This window comes from Sciurus vulgaris (assembly GCF_902686455.1).
Source record: "Sciurus vulgaris genome assembly, chromosome: 5".
Lineage (NCBI taxonomy): Eukaryota > Metazoa > Chordata > Mammalia > Rodentia > Sciuridae > Sciurus > Sciurus vulgaris.
The window spans coordinates 111415797-111437323 of NC_136465.1; the positions used below are offsets into that span (position 1 = coordinate 111415797).

The 21527-nt window shown below is 40.3% G+C and overlaps 1 protein-coding gene and 2 pseudogenes across 3 annotated transcripts; 2 read left to right on the forward strand and 1 right to left on the reverse strand.

The window, feature by feature from the left end:
- LOC306661080 (lysozyme C-like) lies at positions 1–6364 on the forward strand (the record flags this gene model as incomplete). Its single annotated transcript, XM_079139892.1, has 3 exons — positions 1–45; positions 3179–3452; positions 4636–6364. The coding sequence occupies 3 exons, from the start codon at positions 1–3 to the stop codon at positions 4854–4856; spliced, it is 540 nt and encodes a 179-aa protein (XP_078996018.1). The 3' UTR covers positions 4857–6364.
- Positions 6365–10015: 3651 nt separating this feature from the next.
- Positions 10016–14751, reverse strand: LOC306662947 (SOSS complex subunit C-like; annotated as a pseudogene). Its single transcript has one exon. The product of its transcript is annotated as an SOSS complex subunit C-like (transcript).
- A 58-nt stretch (positions 14752–14809) lies between these two features.
- LOC306662139 (FMR1-interacting protein NUFIP2-like) lies at positions 14810–18288 on the forward strand (annotated as a pseudogene). Its single transcript has one exon. The product of its transcript is annotated as an FMR1-interacting protein NUFIP2-like (transcript).
- Positions 18289–21527: the final 3239 nt, after the last annotated feature.

Below are 21527 nucleotides of genomic sequence, written 5' to 3' on the forward strand. Positions count from 1 at the left end.
ATGGAGGAAACTCATATTTACATCTTGGAGAAAATGATCATATTGGTAAATTTTCATTCAGACAAACCTCAAAGCACATCTCTGCCTTTCAGTCCACCAGAAGAATCCAAAGAGAAGAAACAAATAATTAGGTCATCAGGCTTCCTGATTTCTCCAAGAACCAGGAAGTTGAGATTTCAGAAATGTCATTAGCTGAGGCATGTAGTTCCACATATTTGAATTTTTTTGGAACAGTGTTAAAAAAAATAATAATAATAATTCCTGGGGTATTGGGTAAAACACCCAAAAAAGGGTTGCCTCAAATAATGGGAAATAATTTGCCCCGCACTACTCCCAACCCACCAAATAAATCATAAAATCAAGAACCAAAAGGATCAAAGTTTCCAAATAACTTAATGTCATCCCAGGATAAAGCTGAATATCTAAAGGAATACAAAAATGTTAGCCTGCAACAAAGTAATATTAACAATGTTCAATATTCAAAGATTATCAGACATGCAAAGAGGCAGGAAAACAGCAGATATAATAAAAAAAATTGGTCAATTGAATCCCGCTCAAGAGTGATGAGATGTTAAAATTGGCAGAGAAGTTAACATAGTTGTCATAACTGTATTTCATATGTTCATAAAGTTAGGTATAAACATGGGACCAAACTAAATATCTATGAAAATTAACCTCAGACTAGATCCTGCAGAAGAAAAAATTAGTGAACTTGAAGTCATAGCAAGAGAAATGATTTAAAAAAAAAAAGGACTAAGACTGGCGCTCAGAAGAAACTATTTTATCAGAGCATAACCTACTTGGGTAAAGGGAAATAAACTTTAGTCCCCTCTCGTTATCCCGTGCCACCTAAGGAGGGAAAAGAATTAAGAGGCACTGGGGAAGTTCACAGTTCAGAGTACAAGCTCACCAAAAGACTGAGATCTAATTATAAAACTATAGAATGTTTCTTCTCTATATATACCTTACCATGACATTACTAAAAGTCTGCAATTCCTTTTACTGGGCATATCATATCCATCTCTGACAAAAAATTGCAGGGTATACTAATAGGCACAAAAATGATTTGAAAAGCAGTTTTAAATACTTGAACAAGCATCAGAACCAGTGCTATACATACCACAAATGTTGGAATTATCAAGCCAGGAATCTAAGAAGACTGTGATTAATATGAGCAGGGCTCTAATGGAAAAAGTAGATAACATGCAAGAAGAGACTGATAATATAAACAGAGAGATGGAAATTCTAAGAAAGATTTGGAAAGACATGCTAGAGATCAAAAACATTGTGAGAAAAATGAAGAATGTCTTTGAAGCACACATTAGTAGACTGGAATTGGTTGAGGAAAGAATCTCTGCACTTGACATCTAAAATTTTAGAGACTACAGCAAGTGTTAATGAGAATATGTATGATCTGTAATTCTCATACACTGATGGTAAGAATGTAAAAAAATATACAACTACTTCAAAAAATACTTTGACCTACATTTTCTCTTTAACACATCCAAAAATAAAAACAAAAACATGATTTGATTCTGTAGCTGCCAACAGTGGAGTGGAAGACGGAGTACCACAGGAGGCCAGAAGAGGGAGTAACCATCCCTCATGAATAAGGAAGCAGGGTAGTAATCAGGGCAGGCTCCCTGAAGGAGGTGGTGTACTTACACTTCACCTTACTATAGTGTGTGTGTGTGTGTGTGTGTGTGTGTGTGTGTGTGTGTGTGTCAAACCCACTAATTTGTACAATTAATATGAGTTAATAATAATGATTTTAGAAACAAAAAATAACATGGGTTTAATAAAAAAATAAATAAACTTCACTTTGAAGGGGGAAAGGATTTTAATGGGCAATGAGAGGTGGAAAAACCATCTTGGGAACAAAAAAAAATCAGCTTGGATAGAAGCTGACAACTGCAGAAGGATTAGGGAACAGAGCACACAACCGACCAGAGACTCCGTACCTGTCCCATCCCTACCCAGCCCATATGTTGTTTTCTTTCAATATTTTTTTCTTTTGATCCATGGAAAGAAGCTGCCTCCATCTACATATTAGTTTTTAGAGAATAGAAAGGTATTTTCTGTTTCTCCTCCTCCCAAAGGCAAGATGGGCATGGTTACTGTAATGAACAGAAGTCAAAGTCATGATCAGAACAGCGTGACTCAGGCAGACTTATCGCATGTAGAAATGAAATAAATAGGAAACCTACTGAATTCTTGCTTGATCCATATAAGCAGAAAAGTTCTAGATCAAGTGAACAAAAGTATGATCAGAATCAAAAGCACAGAGTCACAGTCCTTCATTTAATTTCCAGACTTGAGCCAGTTTACAAATCCAGAACACCTTGAATGAAGGGGAAGCTGGTTCCCTTGAGGATGGACACTATTATGGTACAACCACAAAAATCTATACTATTAGCCTTTCTCCCTGACCTCTTCCAAAGTGATCTATGGTCTTTTACCAGGAAAATTGTGCATTGGGGAGAAGGAAATAATCAAAATTTCAGAGGATGACTGGACACTGGATCTGAACTGACTCTGATTCCAGGAGACCCAAATTGTCACTAGGGCCCACCTGACAGAGTAGGGGCTTATGGGGGTCAGCATACCCAGTGTTGTAATTCTGCAGTTTTTCCTCTGTGTCCAGAATTCATGTTTGGAAAGATAGACTCAGCAAAAATGAAATGGCCTTTTGAAGACTCTGGTACAAATTATAATGCACCAATTAAAAATATACATATTTTAAAGGACTCAGTTACTGCATCATATAGGTGGCAATACCCTGCAGTACTGGAACAAGGTTCTCAGGAAGGCTTTATGTGCTCTGACTCAGTCTGCAATATATGGTACTGTAGCCAGTATCCACGGGCTCAGAAGTAAGGGGGTGAAGCAGGAGTGGCACCACCCACTACTGCACCCTTCTTTCTTCTACCCCCTCAATATTTTCCCTGTCCAAATGTTTTCCCAGATCAAGGGCCACCACCACCATCCCTGAGGCATTATTCACCATTCTTGATTTCACCTCCTTCCATGAAGTTCACACTGGTTGCAAGAGGTTGAGAAATTAGCCTGGAGCAGCCAAATCCTTCTTCCTGGCCTACATGCCAAAGCTGTAGCCCACTCAGAGACACCTTTGTGCCTGGAGGGTATAAGAGGTAACTGCATCCTGCATCAGTCTTAGGTTCTACTAACTGCAATAATAAGATCCATTCTGATCATTTCTCTTTTCAGCTGCTTCTTTGCAGCTTTTAAGGCCAGAGTCTTCACCAAGTGTGAGCTGGCCCAGAAGACAAAGGCCCAGGGAATGAATGGCTTCCATGGCTACAGCCTGGCTGTCTGTATGAACTCTTCTTCTGTCCTTTCTTTTTTTTTTTCTCTCTCTCTTTTTTTTCCTTTCTTTTTTTATTTCTTCTGTCCGTTCCATCTCTGCTCAAAAAGAACTTTTCCCCAACCCAGCATCCTCCCTGCCTTCATCTCATGATTTCCTATCCTTTGAGGCTCTCAGGTAACTCAGACCTTCTCCCCTTCCCCTAAGTGCTCTTCTTGTCCCTGCCCACTCCACTCTCCAATTCCTGACTGGCTTTTCTTCTCTTGCACTCCTCCAGGGATTATCATATCTCTAACAGATCTTCTTCTTCTCCCCCAAATCATCTTTCCATCCCATGACCTGGAATATTCCCTTGGACACACCCATAGGCTGACCTGACTACTTCCCATTTTTGCTGCCATCACTTTGCTTCCATCTGCATTCTCTTTGTGTGCAGAGGCAGGGGAGCGAGGGATGGATGTGTGGACAGGCACACGTGTGTGTTCTGGGAATCAATCCCAGGGACCTCACACATGCTAGGTAAACAGTCTACCACTGACCTACATACAACCCTAGCCCTGCATTCTTCTTAGTTTATGTCTCTGGAGCACAATGGGGTGCCACCCCACACCCTACTGCCCATTAGTCTGCCAAAAACTAAACTACATTGGCTAAGTTTGTCTATGGGTTGTCCTCTTGTGTCACAGGGAAGTTATATGGGGATAGTGAGAATAAAGTTGAGGCAATGTCCACTGTGCAAGAAGGACTGAGGATCTTAGTCATCCATTTCACTGATGAGAAGGCATGAAATTTTCAGTTGCCCTTGAATATCTTACTTCATTCTCTGCATGCCAAACCTAGCCTTTCTTGTCAACACCAAGGATAGCTTTTTGGTACTTCCTTCCTGGGATTCTGCTCCACACCTTTCCACCTCTTTACTTGCATGTATCTTGGGATCTAGAGCAAAAGTGAATGTACACAGCAAGAGTGGATATTTGACTAAGAGATGAAGCTGGAAAGATAGACTGGGAAGGACTGTGATTGGTTGATTGATCAACTGATTGATTACTAGTCATTCCAAATGTATTTGTTGAATTAATTGTTTCTGTACTCTTACCATAGGCTAATTATGGCTTAGGACTGGGAATACATAACAGATCATAAATGACCTCTGACACTGAGGAGTTCACAGTTTTTTCTTCTCAGTCTTAAAACAGACTTTCAATTTTGGCAGCACTGGTAAAGCACAAGTGGTTTCACCTTTCCCATGGCTTATTGAGTGACTTCTCATCATGGACCACTCTCCCGTTTCTATTGACATGCTTTGCTCTCTCTGACAGAGGTCTTCTCGGCTGAGTATGAGAATAACTTCAATACCCAGGCCTTTCATGAAAAAAATGCTGAAGGCAGTAATGACTATGGGCTCTTCCAGCTGAACAACTTGTGGTGTGAAGACAAGGATTCCTCAGAAAATGGCTGCAACGTTCTGTGCAGTAACAGGGACTCTGACTTCCCTCCAAGGTCTGGGCAAAATGGGGGCCAGCAAAACTGAATGCACAGCTCCCTAGCACCTGACCCTCTACCTGTGCTGAGAAATAGTAGGACCCCCAACAGTCCTAACACTGGAACAGAATTCTGCAGAGATCTTCTTGCCAAAAAGGGGACAAGAGACATCCTGGTCCCTGAATAAGCCCGTGATTCCCAGATTCCATCATCTTGCTCATTCATGGGTTCTCATCCTTCAGGACAGTCCCCCTGTCCGTGATATCCACAGCACTGTGGCACTATTCCGCACACCCACACACAGCACTCTAGACACACCAAGCAATTTCCTGAAAAACAAAGGCTCTCCTACTTCATCAAGTCCTGAATTAGTATTCAGAGACAGATTCTAAGCAAAGGCACAATAAACCCAGGCAAAATAGAAGGCAAACCCAATAAGGACTCCAGAGATATGAAGGATTTCTGAATTCAGGGTTCAGTTTCCTTGAAAATTTCTCCCCAAAATAACAAATTATTGAAAACAAGGAAAGGGATTTTTCCCTCCCAACTCATCCATTTTTCCTTTCAGAATTTGTGGATGAGGACATCGATGATAACATCCTCTATGCCAAAAAGGTTGTGAAAAATCCTAAAGGGATGTCTACCTGGTAAGGAGATTGTGAAGGACAGAGTCATTAACTCTACTAGGATGCGCCCAGACACCACTGATGTAAGCAACGCCTATGCTGTAGAACTCGTCCTGTGTTTGGGGAGGGGTGTTAGATTATTCTCCTGACATGAAAATGAGGCAGAATAATATTGTGCTGCCTTTATCCAAGCATCACAACTGTACCCGCTCACATGTGTCTGGGACTCTCTCCCACAGCATAAACTGGTTCAAGCCTCTGAGTCCCTTACAAACTCTTGTCCCTGATCTATGCTTTCTTTCTGTTTCCTTAGGGTAGCCTCAGTAAAAAAAGCAAGGATTTGTCTAAGTACCTATCCACCTGTAAGCTGTGAAATTGCCTTCAAACATAGCTCCTACAGAAGGTAGACCACAGGTTGAGTCAATTCCTCAAAGTTCTTGGAAGCTTTGAATCTTCCCCAATATCTGCCTCCAAAGTAAAAAAAAAAATTACTTACATTCACCTGTCTCAAGTAACTTAAAGTCTGGATGATGATGGGGCTTTGCCAATGATATAGACAACCACTAATCCTGTTCTCTCCAAACGTCCCCCCGTCACCACTGAAGTTTCTCATATCTCCTCTGGAAAGATGATCAAGTTGCCTGAGAACTTCTTGAAGGTTATCCAGACTGGACTGTAATTGACAGAATATGGCATTCTGGAAGCCAACTCTCATGATGCCAACTCTTATGAAAATCATTTGGTGAAGAGAGCTAATCTTATTCTCCATCACCAGAAAAAAGAGTTCAAGGTGAAACAGAAGAAAATTGTGGGAAAGATTTGGTTTAGAGATGGGGCAAGGATCGACAGAATATCTAAATGATTGTGTTGGATAGGGTAAATGACTAAGGGAATCCCAAAAAATATGGTGCTAGGCATTTATTCATCTCTCCCAAAGGAGTCCAAGATGGGTAATCAGGCTTCTTTTTTCCCAGAGACATCCAGAAACCCGGGTTCTTTCCATTTTGCATCTCCACCACCCTCTACAGCATTGCTACTCAAAGTGTGGTCATTGGGCCCGCAGCAGCAGCATTACCTGGGAGTTTATAGAAATGCAAATTATTGGGCCCACTACAGATCTACTGGGTCCTTGTTTTAATCAGTTTTAATAATGAGTTCTCCAGGTGACCCCTATTCATGGTAAAATTTGGGAAGCTCTGCCCTGGGATATTGTCCTCATCTATGTGGACAAGACCAGGTCAAAGATACCTCCGTGTTATAGTTTATAGAAAGAGAAACAAGTGTAGAGAAACACATTTGTAGTGTTTAAAGGCCCATGTCTGGAAGAGGCTCTGGTCACCTCCCTTACACTCAACAGGTAAGAATTTAATCATATGCTATTTCTAGCTGCAAGAGAGACTGAGAAACGTAGTCCCTAGCTAGGAAGCTGCATGTCCTACTATACTACCATTACTATGGAAAAAATAGAGTGGATTTTGGTGAACAATTAGCAGTTTGTGCCACAGTAATTAATAACTAACCTTATAAAGTGAATCATAATAACATTTCTATAGTGTAGACATTTCATTAAGTAAATATGATTCATGGAATATAACCACATAACAGTATTTTTGTGGTCTACCATCCCTTTAAATTTACTCTGTGGGCAGATTCTTCTCCTGCCTCTGTACTAAACTTGTCTGGTCACCATAGGGAACGCAAGCATATCAACTCTGTCCAAGGAATCTTCCCCTCCTCACTCCAATCCTTCCTTGGATCCTCCACCAACTTCTATATAGGCTACTGGAAGATCAACTAAGAATGCAAAAGCAGATTTCACCATCTCTTTCATAAATATTTATAGTCTTGCATTTCTCTTTGGACTGTGGCATCTGTTGTCTGAGGCCTCAGTTGAAACCAAAATGAAGAGTTTCCCATTTAACCTCCTGCAACATTACCTTTTAATAGTTTACACAGAACTTTAGGAAATTTTTTTCTTTCTGTTTTTGATACAAGGCCTTCATTGCCCAGGCTGCTTAAGTGGTCCTCAAGGAGCTGGGACTACAAGCAGGTATCACCATATCCAGTTAGGAAACTAGATCTTATTTGACCCTTGACATGCCCTGCGTGTTGTAGAAAGCAGGACACCAAGGTCTCATTTCCTGATTGGCACTGTCACTGCCTCGCAGCTCCTGAACCTGCCACCTTTCAGGTAGCCGCTTTCTGAAACATTATCATCATTCCCACTGCTGGCACTGGTGCTGCAGCTGCTATGGCTGCTGGCTCAACTCCTATCCTTTGTCTGCTTGGCATCACCATGCCTAAGTCTCAGTTGAAGGTTCCCAAGTAGGAAAAGGAAGGAATAGAGGAGGGTAAAACGAAGAGGAAATAAAGAGAGGCCTTGTGTTCCAGCACTAGTATTGCATGGATTCATATTAGAGTTAATACTCCCCTGATTCTTCTGGAGAAAGTTCTCTGCACTTCCACATTCCAAAATACAGAAGGGGAGCTCTCACTACTATCTGAAACTCCGGTTCCTTCCTGTGGTAGAACAAGTTATTATTCCCAATTCCTTACCCTCGCCCTCTGTCATGTGATCTCCCAGAGCACTGCAGTGGATAAGACGTATTATCCCCAACACACTAAGGATGAGCTTTGGTCTCATAACTTGTTTGGATTAAGGGAATGTCAGTACATAAGACAAAAGGAGAGACTACAAGTGTGTTTGCATGATGTTATCCAGCCTCTTGTGCTCTTGTGATTGCAGGAAAGAGCGTTCCTGGGAAAGAGTTGCACGCCCGCCCCACCTCCCCACACTCCAGAATTAAGCATGTGACACAGCCCCAATCCCAGTCCAAATCCTCCTACAAATGAGTCTCCTCCCCATTCCACTCCACAGCGATTCAACAAACACAAGAGCAAGACAAGAAAGCGATGTTGTCAGTCACTGAGTTTGGGGGGTGATTTAACTCCAGTAAAGAAATTAACACTCTTCCCCAACCCTGTGACTCTTTACTCTCCACCACTGTTGGGTTAAACACTAATCAGTGCTGAGGAAAGCTTGCAATGAGATAAGAAGGTCTCTAAAAAATATGGTCAGGGCTGGGCACATTGACGCACACCTGTAATCCCAGCAGCTTGGAGGCTGAGGCAGGAAGAGCTCAAGTTCAAAGCCAGCCTCAGCAAAAGTGAGGTGCTAAGCAATTCAGTGAGACCCTATCTCTAAATAATTTACAAAGTAGGGCTGGGGAACGTGGCTCAGTGGTCAAGTGCCCCTGAGTTCAATCCCCAGTACGCCACCAAAAACAAGAATGTGGTCAGAGAGAATGGAGAGGGGGAGCTGGCCAGTCCCCATATCTCCAGTCTTTAGGAGAGGATCTAAACAGCGACCTTGGTTGTAAAGTAAAAGAATATACTCATAAAACATCTGAAGAAATCCACAGCACAATGGCATGCTTATAGGCATGGTGTGGCCCTGTGGTATCCCAGACTGCTGCCACCAAGAAGTGAGTAATAAAATGTCCAAAATCTCTCCATCAAGTCTTCCAGGTTCTTCCATTGGGATCAGTAAACAGTACACTTGGGGTGTTTGCAGCCCTGGGGTTGAACAACCACAGAACCTACTTGCCCTGTCACTTAAATGACTAGCAAGTTCCTTTATAATGAGGCTGCAGATTCTGTACCTCCCTGAGTGGATTTGCATTACATTCTATTATAATGTTTCCTGAGCCCTTACTTTGTGGTTATTTGCACAAAAGGGAGATTTAGATGGAGGGCCCTCTCCCTTGTCCCATTATAATCTAAGGAAGGGAATTTAAAGTCCTTGCCCAAAATAATTCAACCAGTACTAATATTATTGGGTCCTTATTCAAAATCTAGTGTAGCTCCTTTCCTCTCCCTAAGTAAAACCACCAATGTTGAGAGGATAGGAGTATTTTCTGTAGATATTTATTCTAATTCTGTATTTATGAAATAAAAGTTAAATTTTGCCATGGGATACTTTTGAGCACCCCCCAAAGCCCCTATACTTCTTCATGTGCTCTACCACTGAGTTGCATCCCAGCGCTAGGTATATTTTTGACAGTGCTTTGGATGCAGAGTGTTTTTATTCACCCTTAGAAATACAATATTTTGTTCTTTTTAATTCTTTAAAATTCAGCTAAGGCTCCAAGTATAGCTCAGTGGTAGAGCACTTGCCTAGCATGTACAAGACCCTAGATTCAATACCCATCACCAAAAAAAAAAAAAAAAAAATCAACTAAAAAACAACAAAGATGCTGCAAACAAAAACAGAACATTACCAGATATCAAGACCTATTACAAAACTATAGTAATTCATGTAATGGGAGAGGGGACTGCACAAGAAAGAAAGGCAAGACATTCTTTCACCCTACAAGAGAGGATGTCCCAGGGCAGAGAGCCACTCCAGTAGAGGCAGAGTTCTCTGGACTTGAAAAACTTGCTCCATACACAATTTTTTTAAATATTTTTTAGTCGTAGATGAAACAATAACTTTGTTTGTTTGTTTGTTTGTTTGTTTGTTTTTATGTGGTACTGAGGATCAAATCCAGTGCCTCACATGTATGAGGCAAGACAACTGAGCTACAGCCCAGCCCTCCACACACAATTAATGCTTTGATCTTGTACAGTACCACTTTATTCAAAACCAATAAACTTCCTTTTCTCTAGAAAAGGTGATTGAGTTTATTGTTTGCATTTTTAGAACTCCTTATTTGAGCAATACTGACCTCACAGCTCAAGAGGAGGAAAAGAAAAGTTCAGTCATCAGGGATACAGACCCTTTCTCTGACAACTGTGGCCAAAAACAGGGGAATCTTTGAATAGGCATGTCACTAAAGAAGGTGCATGGATGGCAAATAAGCATCTCATGAAAAGATTCTCAACATCATTCATCACTAATCATCATTAATCATTAGATGCAAGTTAATTAAAACCACAATGAAATATCACCACATACCCACTAAAATAACTGACCATACCAAGTTCTGGGAAGGATGTGAAGGAATGAATTTTTATACACTGCTAGTGGGAATGTAACATGGTAAAACCACCCTGGGAAACAATTTTTCAGTTTTATACAGTCATTTCACAACCACTGTATTTACTCCAGAAAAATAAAGAAAAATATGTGTATACAAAGGCATGTACATAAGTATTCCAATTTGGAAGGGGGGTGGTTCCAGGGATTGAATCCAGAGGCACTTAACCACTAAGCCATGTCCCCAGCCCTTTTTATATTTTTTATTTAGAGACAGGATCTCGCTAAATTTCTGAGGTTATCTTTGAACTTGAAATCTCCTGCCACAGCCTCCCAAGCTGCTGGGATTATAGGCTTGTGCCACTGCACCTGGCTCCTAACAGTTTATTTACAACAGCCAAAATCTTGAAGCCAAATGTCCATCATCATATGAATGGATAAATAAATTGTGATGCATCCACGTGTAGGGAATGAGTCAGTTTGATATAACTACAGTCATCTTGGTCCTAACCACCATATTACCCATCAGGCAACCCCAGGACACATCCAAACCTAGAGCACAAAGTCATCAAGATAGTCAGCCATGCATGGTGTGCCAGCCACTGATGCTGAGACTGTTTCTTAAATGACACTGGACATGTTAGCAGTTTTCCAAAAAGGCCAGGTATATTCTGGTTGGCTGTGGCCCACCATCATCTCATTTAGTATATAAACATCCCCTTCCTCCTGCTTTGAGTGTGGGGATCCACCTGCTTGCTACTGCTCAAGATATTCTTCTGTTCATAAATCCCCCAGAATTGCACTTTGTGAATTCTGAACCTGTCTGCCTATTTCTTGGTCTTACAGCTCTTTGTGGCTTGTTCTTACAACTGGGATTAGATTTTTCTGAAATACCATACAATGGAATGCTGCACAGTAATTTAAAAAAAAAGAATGAACTATTGATACAAATTGAGATACAAAATGACACAAAAAAAAGAACAAACTATTGATACAATATGGTTGACCCCAAAACAATTATGCTAAGTGAAAGAAGCCACACACACACAAAAAGTTTATAATGTATAATTCCATCTGTATAAAACTCTAGAAAATTCAAATTCATGGTGACAGAAAGTACATCAGTGGTTGCTTGGGAGGAAAAATAGGAGGAACAGAAGAGATTGCACAAGGACTCAAGGAAAGTTTTTGGAATGATAATGTTTGCTATCTTTATTATGGTGAGGGCTTCATGGATGTATTCATGTCAAAATCTATCAAATTGCACACTTTGAATGTGCAGTTTACTATATATTAAAGCTTTTAAGAAAATAAAACTGATGAGTCAACAATGAATAATACAATGAAAAATAAATCTCAAAACTATACCCTTCCTAAAAGCAAAGTTCAACTAAATTATTTTCAATGTATGCATGGTAAATACAAGAATATGGGCTCCTATAAAGTAATCCTATTCATGGATCTATCTGGATTCTTATGCCAGCTCTACCACTAAATAACCTGGTGTTATAAGTTGAAATGCATTCCTCAAAAACAATGTGTTGAAGTTCTAACCTCCAGTATCTCAGAATGTGACCTTCTTTGGAAACAGGGTCATTACAGATTTAATAGTCAAGATGAGATCATACTGGAGTGGGACAGGCTCCTAAACCAATATGACCAGTGTCCTTATAAGAAGATGTCCATAAGGAAACAGAAACTCGGAGAGAGAATGCCATGTGATGATGAAGACAGAAGCTGGAGTTTTGCAGCTGAAAGTTAAGGAAGCCAGAAAGAGCCAGAAAACCATCGGCAGTCAGGAAGAGGCAAGCAAGGATTCTTCCCTAGAGGTCTGGGGGGAACCTGGTCAGCTGACACCTTGATTTCAGACTTCTAGTCTCCAGCACTGGAAGAATAAATTTCTGGGGGTTGTTTGTTTGTTTGTTGTTTGTTGTTTTTTTCACATAGACATACCATTTATGTAGTGACACTAAATAAGAGCATGTACAAATGTTTAAGCCACCACATTCTTTACAATTGTTTTGAATAGCATTGTCACATCATTCATAATGGAATATATTTATAAAAGATGTTTAAGACTGGTTGGTAATTTAGTTTTGTCTTGGTTTTTCTTTTAAAATAATATGAGAATAGTTAGGCATTTACAAAGAGTATTTCTGGATGATAACCTTATCTGTAAACTTGAAAGCTGTATACTACACGACATCAATCCTGTGGACTACAAAAACACAAACCTAACTTATTTAATCCTATGCATTTATATTTTTCGAAAGCACCCTCATTTCTTTAAAGTTAAATACTACAAATGGTTCTTGGATGGCTATCGTGGACATAACATAGTCAGTTGTTTGGGCTGATTCTACGTAACTATCCAATTCAGACAGATTTAGAGCTAAAAATCATATGGCATTACAAAAAAGATAAAGTCACAGTCAGCATAATCGAATTTTCAGACAATACAGCTTCTGAAGCTCTCATTATCCTAGTCCCCCCACCTGCTTTTTGCTCCCACTTACATATTCCTTTCTTTTAAAGAAGCAAAAAAAAAAAAAAAAAAAATGTAAGTTCACAAAAATTCTGAATGTCACAGTGTGTACAGCACTGAATGAGAGTAGCTTTGGCATTTGGTATTACGAAGTCATTTTCATCACAGTTTTTTTGTTCATTCTGGGTCAAGGCACAGTAAAACGGGAAGAATAAGATTCCCGGATGCAGTCTTGAGTAATGAAGTATCCAGATGAACGTGTGTGAGCGTGCTGCAGAGCTGCCTTCTGCTGGGCTGCCATAGGCTGCTGCTCTGCATGATCCTGGAAGTCCTTATTAGGTGCAGGTCTGGAGAGGGCAATGCTAGCTCCAGGATGATTTGTTGAAGATTGGTCTGCATAAGTAATTTTCTTTTCTCTTTGTCCAGTTCTGCCAAGATTGCAACTCTATTTTTGTTTTGAAAACCTTGTCCTGAAGGATTTGCTGCCATCTTCCTGTTTTCTGTTTCAATTATATTCAGAGGCACCTGATGAGCACTTTACAGTTACCCTGGACGTGAGGGCTCTGGGCAGGCCTTGCTGCTGGTCGCAGCTGTCAAGGTGGAACACACCACCTAGAGACAGGCAAGCCTCCTCAAGGTGCCAAACTACAACCTAAATTTCTGTTGTTTAAGCCAGTCTGTGGCCTTTGTTATAGCAGTCCTAACAAATTAACATACCGGTGCTCCTGGGGAAGTCATCCATATACTCGGCCACTTTTTACATAAATTACATATAAAATTCCCTGGGTAAGCTAGTTCCTCTCTCCACCGTGGCTCTCTCATCTGTAAAGTAGAGATAATTACATAAGAGCAACTGGCACATAGAAGCACCAAGCATGTGTGAGCTGACGGAGGGTGGACTCAAGCCAGCCGCAGCAGTTCTAGCCTCCTGAGGTTCATGAACAATCCCAACAGATATGTGATTTAGGTATGCAGTGCATTCTGAGAAAGAACTTCACAGAAGTATCCCACAATTTTTGGATGAGGGTAAGATAAGGAGTTGAACAAACAAAACAGTCCTGAAGATCTGTGACATACGGTCAGTCAGGCAAGTAGGCAGTTTAAACAATGAGGTCCTCCCACCTCCTCTAATGCTTCACACTACACAGTAAGCCATCTCAATCCTGAGTGGGTCTCTACAGGAATGAGAACACTCTTCCTCCATTCCCAGGTTCCTGTTGCCAAGTGGGTCTTCCAAGGGTGACTCTCCACCCAGTCTGATCTTGGCACCAGCACCAACCACTTTTATTCCATTTCCTATTAATAATTATTCAAAGTAAATACATACCAGACACTACTTTGGGATAAGGCTACAGCAATAAGTACAAAGAAATAGTTCCTATTATTACAGTTCGAGAATCTAAAAGGGGAGATGACATTAAACAAATAATTTTAATAGACATTATAATTGCAAGGGTATTGTGAAGGAAAAGGACCCATGCCCAGGATCGGGGCCTTCTCTGAGAACATGTCTAAGATGAGACCTGCAGGATAAACAGACTTTTATTAGAGTGAGTTGAAGTTAGAGGAAACACTCCAGGAGGAGAGGCAGGTACAAAAGATCTGAAGGGAGATTGCCATTTGTGGAAGAGAAACAGGTCAGGAGAGATGAGGCTGGAGAGGCAGGATGGGGACAGACCATGTGGCCACTGTGGTTTCTAGCAAGGAGGTTGAGGAAAGCAGACTGCAAGTTTGAGACCAGCCTCAGCAACTTAGCAAGGCCCTGTCTCAAACTTGAAAAATAAAATAAAATAAAAAGGCTGGGGATGTAACAGTTCAGTGGTAAAGCACTCTGGGTTCAATCCCCAGTACCCCCAAAAAACTATTAGGGAGAAGAAGAAGTTGGTTATACTGGGTTTTTTTTTTTTTTTTTTTTTTTTTTTCTTGCCATAAAGCATCTAACCCTCCTTTTGTACCAGACTCATCTTTTCGAAAAAGAAAAATTTGAAATGTAAGCCTTATAAGATTTGTTTTTAAACTGTACAGTGTCTTTCTTTTATAATTAACACATTACCAAATGTGTCTTTAGACAACCCCATTCTGGTAGTATTCTCAATAGTCACATTCTGCCTGGTACAGAATGGGGGTTGGAAATTGCATGGAAAGTTAAAGCAGATTCTTGGGGCACAGAACAAATGAGTTATATTTGGGGATGGTAGTTTTTCAACTTCCGTTGCCTCTGATGCAGCTTATATAAAATAATTGCTGTTCTATTAACTGAACACCACTCTATAATTGGGGGTAAGAAAAGTTGCAGCTGCTTTGTTGGCATTCTGAACCTTTCTAAATAAATACAATTTATTTTGAAATTTAAAAAATAGGTTTTGGGGTAGAAAGTATGTGATCAGAGAGTTGAGTGCTTCTTAGCCTTCTTTTTCTCACCAACTTTCCTCCCTCAGCAGGGCTAGGTTCGGAGTAACTTCCAGCCCTTTACAGTCCTTTATCCATCCTGGCTCCTCCTTTACCCTCCCAACTTGCTTTCTTTCCTTCTTCTTCTCCCCTCACTCCAGCCCACTTCTTCTCATATTTCCCCCATTCACTCTCTGAATTTAGGTAGATCCCCAACCTTAGTCATGTAATGTCAGTACTGAAAAGACAAGCAGTCTCCCTTAGTGCCTTCTTGTGGTCAAAACTAATCACTGCAGTCATGTTGACATGGTAGAACTTTGGCCAGAGGGGAGCAGACAACAGAGCTTGATGGCAGACCTTTTCACAGATCATAGTAAAACTGTCATGCCATTCTTCAAGTTTATGCTTGGCATTTTTTCTGCAGCTGAAAGGACAGTAACAACCAGTTAGTGCTAAAAATTTAACTCAACAACTATTTGAGTTTGCTATACTTATAGCTGGCAGAAACTACATACAATATAAGACCAATGCAATCACAGTTCGATAGTTTTCATTAAACAATGACACAGTTCATGAATAATAAGCAATCAGATGGTTAACACTAAAATGGAGTGGGAAAAATAATTTCTAAAATGGAGGGGAAAAACAATCTGTCTGCTTTGGAGTAGGCAGAAATCAAGAAGCTAGAAAGGTTTCTTGGAGATTACATTTTGAAACACTTTAAGAATCAGAGAGATCCTGACAGTGCAGCAGCCCACAGCCTCAGCCAGAGAGTCCCAGCCGCTTTCAATGGAGGAGAAGCCCAGCCAGCCACAGCCTCAGCACCATCACAGCCTCCACCATCCGCACCATCATCCCCAGCAGCAGCAGCAGCAGCAGCAGCAGCAGCAGCAGCAGCAACAGCAGCAGTCACACCACCACCACCATTATTATTTCTACAACCATAGCCACAACCACCACCACCATCACCATCACCAGCAGCCTCAGCAATACCTGCAGCATGGAGCCAAGGGCAGCCCCAAGGCCCAGCCAAAGCCACTGAAACATGAGCAGAAACACACCCGCCAGCAGCACCAGGAAATGCCGAAGAAGAAAACAGGCTCTGGTAAAGGAAATGGTAATGCTGGAGAAAGAGAAATATCTTTAAAGAGCCTGGGTTCTGATGAAGGTACCAACCCCATTTCCAGGATCCTCAATGCAACCAGCAAGTTGTAGACACTAGCCTGAAGCAGACTGTAAAGGTCAGCACCTTTGGGAAAGTAGGACTTAAAACCAAGAATTTCATTCAGAAAAACAGTCTGGTGGAAGTCTTACGAAAATAAATCTGGAGAGAACCAGTTTGTAGATAAGACTGATACTATAACAATTCCAAATGGTGTCGTAAACAAATAATTCAGGCTACATTACTAATGGTTATACGGGCAAAGGAGCAGATAAATGATGGTAGTGGATCTGAGAGTGGATATACCACTCCTAAAAAAAGGATAGCTAGGCACAATAGTGCCAAGGGTTGTAAAACCTTAATTTAGTGCAGGACAAAATAATGCAACAAAAGACTAGTGTCCCAACCTTAAAACAGGGACTTGAAACTTTCAAACCTGACTATAGTGAACAAAAGGGAAATCGAGTAGATGGTTCAAAGCCCATTTGGAAATATGAGACTAGGCCTGGAGGAACAATTCAATGAAAACCTGCTATGGGTGATATGCTTCGTAAAAGTTCAGATATTAGATCTGGTGTGAGCAGCAAAAAGTTTGATGATTGGCCCAAAGGAAAGCATGCCTCAGCTGTTGCCTCCAAAGAGGACTCATGGACCCTGTTTAAACCACCCCCAGTTTTTCCAGTGGACAATAGCAGTGCTAAAATAGTTCCTAAAATAAGTTATCCAAGAAAAGTTAAGGGAAACCTCAACAAAACTATTCAGAACTCTTCTGTTTCACCATCTTCATCTTCATCCTCTTCATCATCTACTGGGGAAACTCTGACCCAGTCTTCAAATCGGTTATCCCCGGTCCCTATGTCAGCACTGAAGTCTGTTACTTCTGCCAACTTTTCCAATGGGCCTGTTTTAGCAGGGACTGATGGAAGTGTGTGTCCTGCAGGGGGTCAGCCACTGCTAACTACCACTGCTAATACTCTAACACCCATCTCTTCTGGGACTGATTCAGTTCTCCAGGACATGAGTCTAACTTCAGCAGCTGTTGAACAGATTAAGTCTAGCCTTTTTATCTACCCTTCAAATATGCAAACTTGCTGTTGAGCATAGCACAAGTGGATCTGCCCTCTCAGACAGATCAGCAAAACCTGGGGGATATCTTCCAGAATCAATGGGGTTTATCATTTATAAATGAGCCCAGTGCTGGCCCCGAGACTGTTATTGGGAAGTCATCAGATCATAAAGTGATGGAGGTAAAATTTTAAGGAGAATATCCTGCCACTTCGGCTTCACAGGGTGCTGAAATAATCCCCTCAGGAACGGATCATCACGTGTTTCCCAGGGCTTATGAGCTGGGGAAACAGACTAGTCCTCAAGTAGCATTCTAAAACCTGATACTAGTAGTGAGAGTGGAGCCTTTCCTTGGAACCCAGTCATATAGGTGACCTGCAGAAAGCAGACACCCGTGGTCAAGGTGCTTTAGTGTTTCTCTCAAAGGACTACGAGATAGAAAATCAAAATCCTCTGGCCTCTCCTACCAACACTTTGTTAGGCTCCGCCAAAGAACAGAGATACCAGAGAGGCCTAGAAAGGAATGATAGCTGGGGTTTTTTGGACCTGAGGGCTGCTATTGTATATCACACTGAAGAAATGGAATCTATTTGGAATCTGCAGAAGCAAGATCCCAAAAGGATAATCACTTGTAATGAAGCCATGGATAGTCCAGATCAATGAAGGACCAGACTGCCTATTTGTAACCTTTCTGCAGCATTAGAGCCACTGTTCATGGGGGACACAAGGCTTTGATGCTCCTAGATCTTCAACGCAGCAGAGGAACCATAAGTAGAATCACAGGATAATAAATACAATACTAAATAAATTACTAAATACTAAATAAATACTAAATACAATAATAAATACTATATATATATATATATAGTTATATAGTTATTTTAAAAAGGGCAACTGAAAGTAATTAGATTTCTTAAGGAATCAAATTTATTTCAAGAGACTACACATGGTTATTTAATCTCCGGTACTGAATAGTTTTTTTGTTTTTGTTTTCTTTTTTCATTTGTTAGTTTTCGTTTTTTAAGTGTGAATGCAAGTGATTAATGAATACAGACTTACAAGTGTGGTTCTAAAGTTCCTGCTGTCATCAACTCGGGCGACAAATGACCCACTGGAAAGGCAAATCCACTTAAAAGATCTCTGTATCTTGTTCTGTGACTAAAGTGATACACTAATCACTGGGAACCCAAAATGATTCAACATTTTCCCCTACTCCTCCCTTGATCTTTTGGTTTTACTTTAAGCCCTGCAAGAATGCTGGATAAATGCCTTGAAGTTTGAAGGGGTGTATTTTTTTAGCAAATATGATTTGCATGTCTTGCCAGGAGTTTAAGCAGGCTCTCTGGGTATTGGGGAAATATGTTTTCTTTCCTTTTGTTTTTTTTTGTGGGGTGGGGATAGGGGAGGGCATTGAACTTCTACAATTCTGGAGTAGTTGGTGGGTACATAGTTAACTTGTTTTGGTTACATGTTGGACTTTAACAACTGAAGAATCCATGAGTGTTATTTAAAGAAAAGTTGCAGAACAAGCAATTGGTTTAGATATGGGGGAGGAATCCTTTGCCCATTTTAAAATGTAATTGTATAACTGGGAGCAAAAATATATTCTGCTTTTCAACTGTAGGTGCTCCAGACTTGCTCTCTGTCACTAACACTAAATGTGCAGTTTTGCTTGTTTTTCATCAAACATCTAAGAGAAACTTGTGTACCCTTCTGTAAATTCTCTTAATTTCTTGGCAGAATCTAAAAGGGGAAGAAAAAAAGGCAATGAAAACTAAACTTTTCATGTTTTTAGCCAGTGAGGAGGTAATAAAGCCTGCTCATAGGTGTGATTTCATGCAAATTATACTTCTGAGCTTATTAGCTTCTTATTTATATCTTAGTAAATATATTTTATTACTATAACAAAATGGGTTTTTAAGGAAAATAATGTGAATTTTTGAAACTTTTCTTTTGGGGCAGAGAAGAGCATTAGCCCTGTCTTATCATCACATTGCCATCCTGTTGCACTGCAGCTTGTGTACAGCACGCTAAAATAAATGTGTGTGTGTGTGTGTGTGTGTGTGTGTGCGTGCGCGTGCGCACGCAGTAAGTAAGGGTTCAATTTAAGATTGGGTGATGTTCTCTTGGCCTGACATAGCATAACATCACACACACATATACACACACACAGAAATTAGTATATCCATGTATGTCAAATAAAGGTTAAAATAGCAGGACATTTATATAGAGTTGTAGTCTTCTAATAAAAAGTAGGCTGAATCCCCTGGGACTATCTGGGGAGAAAGGAACTTCCTTTGCTCTATCCCTTTGCTTAAGTTTTGAGCGACAGTAGTGTGGATGGTTTTCTTGTTTTGTTGATTATTTGAGGCTTTTAACAAGTAGTTCATGAAAGAAGTTGTTGGACTCAATGTAGAGAAAATACCTTTAGTCTGGATTTCTGCCCTGCTTAGATTTTTAAAAAGTATAAGCATGGATTGCCAATTCCATTTGATGTAAACAAAACTTTTTATACATAGTATATATATATAATATATACATTTATATATGTGTGTATTTTATATATATATATATATATATATATAACTTATTGTATCAGTCCAGGTCCAGAAACTTGTGGTAGGCCAGTTCCAGATAGTTTCATTTCACCTGTAAACTGTATCACTTTTACTGATACTGTAATTTTCAAATGTATAGTATATGTACAGATGTGCCCTGCATTTAGTCTGCCTTGTTCCTGTTTTGATTTTTGTTGAGTCTCCTGCCTGCTTGCCGAAGGCTAGGATGCTTCAGGCCCATGTACAATTGAAAGCAGAGGCATCCTTGAGCTTTAAAGCACTGAACAAACTGGAAAATGCAACATACCACATACGGAAGTGAAAATTCTGCATTTTGTTTTTTTTTTTTAATAAAAACTTTTTAAAAGTAAAAAAAAAAAAAAAGAAGAAGAAGAAAATAAAACGTTGATTAAAGGGGGAGAAAAGGCTCCAGTTTGTTTTACAGGTTTTAAAGTTCTGCTGTGTGTTCAATTGCCTTGTGTAACCACTTGTTGCCTTAGGACCAGATCCCCACCCTCACCCCACATCCCTTTTTTTAAATGTCCATTTTGCTTGCCTGGAATGTTAAAGTTCTTCTGTTTCACAACTCATAAACTTTCTGGGTTTGTGACATACAGAGTTTGAATGAACATATATTCAAGAAGGAAAAACAAAACAAAACAAAAAAAACCCAGCCTCTCCCTCCCCTCCCGGCTCCTGTCTGAATTGGGCTTTACCTTTACCTTGGAAGCAACAATTAAATACTGTTAGAAAGTCCTTGCTTTCTTAGTTTCCTCCCCTATCACCCAGGCCTCTCTGTTGAGAGAAGCGGAAGAGAATGTAACACTTCTGTTTGTCTAAAGGCTTTTTGAGTCTCAATTCTAAATGAAACAATGCAACATTTCACTTTGATTTCTTAACTGAAATTTTCTTGATTATATGGTTAGAGGTATATAGTGGTTAGGAAAGTCTCTTAATTTTCTGGGAACCCTAGTGCCCCATCATATTAACTGTCAGTATTTTGGGGTATTGGGTTAATGGACTTAATGGCCTACATACAAGCAGGACTTTGGGACAAATTCTCCTTTGTGCTGTTTGGTTATACTTTACTTGTTGCAGTCTTTCTCCTTAGGTCCTCACACAATTCCTTACAGAGCATTTATTTTTTAAAAAAATCTGAAAAGTTAAAAAAAAAAAACAATCAGAGGCCAAGAAAAGATTAGTTGTTCAAGATTACAGCTCTTGCCTAGCTTGCATGCAGCCCTGGGTTTGATCCCCAGCACTGAGGGAAAAAAAAGAAAAAAAGATTAAGTGAACATATAATGGAAAACAGGGAAAGACCTAGCAAAGACAGGAAGAGCCATCAGACTACAATACATGTATGACCCTTGGAAAGGAGGAAGAGAGAAGGAAAGCAGTTTGGTGGGAGCATCCTGGAATGTGGTGCAATTCTATAGATGTCTGATCAGGTGAAGGGCC